The sequence below is a fragment of the Nycticebus coucang genome, chromosome 6 (genome assembly GCF_027406575.1).
Source record: "Nycticebus coucang isolate mNycCou1 chromosome 6, mNycCou1.pri, whole genome shotgun sequence".
Classification (NCBI taxonomy): Eukaryota; Metazoa; Chordata; class Mammalia; order Primates; family Lorisidae; genus Nycticebus; species Nycticebus coucang.
This window is the reverse complement of record NC_069785.1, coordinates 81,787,787-81,792,823: the sequence shown is the minus strand read 5'-3', so window position 1 is coordinate 81,792,823 and position 5,037 is coordinate 81,787,787. Positions and strand designations below refer to the sequence as shown.

The 5,037-nt window shown below is 44.7% G+C and overlaps 1 protein-coding gene across 1 annotated transcript; it reads left to right on the top strand.

Annotated features, from left to right (window-relative positions):
* Positions 1-2,698: 2,698 nt before the first annotated feature.
* LOC128588326 (KATNB1-like protein 1) lies at positions 2,699-4,349 on the top strand. Its single transcript, XM_053595070.1, has 2 exons — positions 2,699-2,814; positions 2,899-4,349. The coding sequence occupies exon 2, from the start codon at positions 2,912-2,914 to the stop codon at positions 3,824-3,826; it is 915 nt and encodes a 304-aa protein (XP_053451045.1). The 5' UTR covers positions 2,699-2,814; positions 2,899-2,911; the 3' UTR covers positions 3,827-4,349.
* Positions 4,350-5,037: the final 688 nt, after the last annotated feature.

Genomic DNA, 5,037 nt, shown 5'->3' with positions numbered 1-5,037 from the left:
TGGTTCCCATGAGTGAGACCAAAGAGCAAAGTCCTGGAAATTTGCCCATGAATGGAGCATCCTCATGTGTCTTGGACTCTTTCTGTTGCCAGTTCCTGTATAGCCTGTGATAACTGCAGCCCAGGGACTGGACATGGACATTTGGAGTGGGGGGGCGGGAGTGGACAAAGTCACATTATGCTGCCTAGGCTGGGATGTAGTGGTTTTAGTCTAGTTCATAACCTCATTCCTGGGTTCAAGTGATCTTCCTGCCTCGACCACCCAAGTAGCTGGGACTATAGGCACCCACCACCATGCCCAGCACATTTTTCAATTTGTTGTAGAGATGGGGTCTCACTATTGCTCTGGCTGGTCTTGAACTGCTGAGCTCAAGGGAGCCTTCTGCCTTCGCCTTGCAGAGTGCTGGGATTACAGGTGTTAGCCACTGGGCCCTGCCACAGCCACATTTTCTGACACACACAGGAACCCCAAAGAGCCCAGATTACATGGGAGTCTGGAGAAATAGTTTTATCCAGTGACTATCAGCCTGTTTTAAGACTCAGATCCCTTGAAAGGCATATTGACATAGAATTGTGCACACACTTTGTCCTCAATTAAGAACTGTTCCTCTAAATTGCTGTAATTTAGGCCTTAGCAAGAAAGAGGCATCTAAGTATCTCCCAGGATGGTGGGGAGGAGAGTAGATTTCTGCAGGGAAGTAGGGCCAAGGAGGGAGGAGGCTGCTGAAGAGAGGAAAAGGTACAAAGGGAGCAATGTTCCCCAGGAGACCTCTGGGTGAGTTTGACAGACTGTCATGACGGGCTGGTCAGAAAGGACCTGGCCTGAGTGGCCCTGCCCACTGTTCAGGAGGCCACAACGTGCAAGGGGAAGTACCCTGTCTGTGAGATGGACAAAGCATCACGTTCTGTCACAACTGGAAGTAGATGCAGAGATGGACATAAGAGAGCAGTCGCGAGTCCTTCTGGGGTGACTGGGCAGTCTCCTAGGGAAGAACACCCCTGAGACACAAGAGGGCACTCGCTGAGATTACTCACCAACTCACCTCCAAGCCAAGGCCTTCTGTCTCACACACTACCCTCTGTAAGGTGGTGGTAGACATCTCTGTCCCTCCGGTAGCCTTGTTCCCCACAGCAGCCCTGCGGGGAGGGTGGCACAGCAAGGCATGTGGTTCGTTCTCCCCACCCCCAGCCCTGTTTGTGCTGGTGAGGAGCACAGGTTCTGAGGGCTCACCTGGCTGGGGGGCATGTGCCCAGGCTGACTGTGGAGACCACTTGCATGTGAGTTCCAAGTGGCATTTACCAGCTGTCAGGCTTGAGCCAGTCAGGCACCTTCCCTGAGTTTCTTTCTCCACACCTATAAAACGGTAACAGTGCACCTGTACCACAAGATTACTGTGCGGTCCCCACAGTGCTATGGCTGTGAAAGCACAGTGTGCAGTTATAGTCCCTTTCTGTTGCTGTGCAGCAAATTGCCACAAAATTGATTCCTCAGGGTTATAGGATTGAGCTGTCTCTTTTCTCACTGTCTATCAGCCTGGGGTTCTCACCCCTTAGAGGCCACTCATGTTCCTTGTTCTGAGGCACTCTCCAACTTCAAAGCCAGCAATGGCTTCCCTTAGGAAGTCCCTGTCATGCTTCAAATCCCTCTACCCTCCCTGTCTCTGACCTCTAGACCCAGAATGTTGAAGGACTCATGCGGTCAGGTCAAGCCCAAGGGGATAATCTCCCTATTCTAAGGTCAGCTGATTTGGGACCTTAATTACCTCTGCAAAATTCTTTCACATCAACACCTAGACTAGTGCTTGATTGAATAACTGGCCAAGGGAGTGTGGACACAGGGGTCTGGAATTTTCTGCGTGATCTCCAAATTCTGCCTACAGTAGAAAGATGACTCTAATATTAGAGGATTTTTATTAGCAGCGGACCCAGAACCAGAACCGGAACCCCAACTTCTAGATTGCCCTTTCCTATGGCATTTCTCAGTTCGTGTTCCCAATACCTCTTCATGAGTCTTCCAAGAAAAAGAAGGTTCATCATCTAGCCAGAATGAGTGGGAAACACTGAGTTAAATGAGTTTCTCCAATGTAGGACTCCTCATAGTTTCTGAAGTGTGGGTTGGTCTGGACCTACAGGAAGCCACTACTGAGATGGGGCTAGGATTGTGAGAGATTTATTGGAGAAAAACCTATGACAGAAAATAAGGAGGGTGCAGAGGAGGCTTGGAGAGCCATCAGTCTGTGATGCAGGCCTGATCCTTAATAGGAGGAGGAAAGACGATGGGAAGGTCCTCGATCCCAGTGTAGTTCTAAGAAAGTGTGAACAGGGAGTGATTGGACCAAAGTCACCCATCAGAGAAGTCCCAAGTGTGTCTGGAGTAGCCTGTCTTAGTGGAAAGCCTGTCTTAGTGACTGACACTTGCCCAGAGCAGCCCTGAGAGTCCAGTACAAATCTGTTAGAATGAATCAGCACAACACTTTGGAAAACAGTTTGGCCATTTCATGAAATGTAAGGGACAGACCATCAGAGACAGATAACAGAGCACTAGTGGCCTCAGTGGGGAGAGGAAAGGAGGGATTTCACAGAGGCAAGATCAAAGTTTTGGGGGTGACGGGAAGATTATTCTTTTAAGTGTGATGATAGTTTCGCAGGTGTATATGTTTTCAAAATGGATTAAATTGTACATTTAAAATATGCGGTTTGGCCGCTTTTGAATGGCTCTGAGTGGGGCCCGGGACCCGAGGGACGCTCTAGGCTGCCGGCGCGGTTTGTCAGCGCCAGGGTTGGGCTGAGGCGCCGCGGTACCATGAGGCGCTGGGTCATGTCGGTACATCACCAGTGATATCATTGTCTTGCTTCTCCAAAGTCTTGGCAAACTTCTACTCCTTTGCTTGTTCATCAGTATTTAAGAGATTATGGCATCTGAAACCTACAATGTTAAAAAACGGAACTTCTGTAATAATCTTGAGGATCATTCCATTGATCTTCCTAGAAAAAGGATCTCTAATTTCACTAAAAAGAACATGAAGGAGGTTAAGAAATCTCCAAAACAGTTGGCTGCTTACATAAATAGAACAGTTGGACAAGCTGTGAAAAATCCAGATAAACTGCATAAGGTGATTTATCACAGAAAGAAAGTTCGTCATTCCTTTCCAAGTCCTTGTTACAGAAGAAAACAGTCCCCTCGAAGTGGGGGCTGTGACATGGCAAATAAAGAAAATGAACTGGCTTGTGCAGGCCACTTGCCTAAAAAATTGCACCATGATAGTCGAACATATTTGATTAACTCCAGTGATTCTAGTTCTTCACAAACAGAAAGTCCATCATCAAAATACAGTGGTTTTTTTTCTGAGGTGTCTCAGGACCATGAAACAATGGCTCAAGTTTTGTTCAGCAGGAATTTGAGATTGAATGTAGCTTTAACTTTCTGGAAAAAGAGAAGTATAAGTGAACTTGTAGCTTATTTGGTGAGGATAGAAGATCTTGGAGTTGTGGTAGATTGCCTTCCTGTGCTCACTAATAGTTTACAGGAAGAAAAACAATATATTTCCCTTGGCTGCTGTGTAGATTTGTTGCCTCTAGTAAAGTCACTGCTTAAAAGCAAATTTGAAGAATATGTAATAGTTGGTTTAAACTGGCTTCAAGCAGTCATAAAAAGATGGTGGTCAGAACTATCATCCAAAACAGAAATTATAAATGATGGAAATATTCAAATTTTAAAACAACAGTTAAGTGGATTATGGGAACAAGAAAACCATCTTACTTTGGTTCCGGGATATACTGGTAATATAGCTAAGGATGTAGAAGCTTATTTATTACAGTTGCATTGAGAGATTTCATCTATTAAAGACCACTTGGTTTTTTGAAACATCCCTGGACTATGATTTACAAAAAAGACCTCCTCTGAGAAATGTGAACTGTGGAAGAAATCAAAAACACTTTTCTTTTTAAAAAGCCACATAGTGAAACCACTAATAAAGCCCTAACAATCTACTTCACATTGAAGTGGAAAAATATCCAAAAGGAGCAGCTTCAACTTCAATGAGGTGAAAGTGCACTATGAAGATTGTTCACCTTTGCTGCATTTGGGATTTATATGGTTATTTGGTAACATTGTTTAAGAACTACTGGGTCTTAATGCAATCTTGCGTAAGAATATAATTTATACTATGTGAAAAAATAAGATGGGACTCATTACCAGAAACTACAAAGACCAATCTACGCATTTTTTAAGATTTGTTTTATGAAAAAGCACATAAATGTGTGCAGCTATTTTCTTATGTTGAAAAGACTCAACGTTAAAAACATCATAGTAAAAAATCAATATTAAACATTTTTGTCCACACTGAAAAAAAAAAAATAAATAAAATAAAATAAAATAAAATATGCGGTTTGTTTTGTGGGCGGCACCTGTGGCTCAAGGAGTAGGGCACCGGTCCCATATGCCGGAGGTGGCGGGTTCAAACCTAGCCCCAGCCAAAAACCACAAAAAAAAAAAAAAAAAAAAAAGAATGGCTTTTGGGCGGTGCCTGTGGCTCAGTCGGTAAGGCGCCGGCCCCATATACCGAGGGTGGCGGGTTCAAACCCGGCCCCGGCCAAACTGCAACCAAAAAATAGCCGGGCGTTGTGGCGGGCGCCTGTAGTCCCAGCTACTCGGGAGGCTGAGGCAAAAGAATCGCTTAAGCCCAGGAGTTGGAGGTTGCTGTGAGCTGTGTGAGGTCATGGCACTCTACCGAGGGCCATAAAGTGAGACTCTGTCTCTACAAAAAAAAAAAAAAAAAATATGCGGTTTGTGACATTTACATCATACTTCCACAAAAGCTGCTTTGAAAACAAATGGAGTGTGCTCAAACAGACTCTGAGACTGTTTCCACGCACCGGTGTTATGAACAACCTACAAAACAGAAGACTCCATGAGGCAGATGGGATATATCCAGGCTCATACATTTAATTTCCAGAATTTTTAGTATCAGAGAATAGAACCAGTTCTTGCTCTGGCCATGATTAATTAATTCATCCTGTTTCTTCCAAGTCAGCCAAC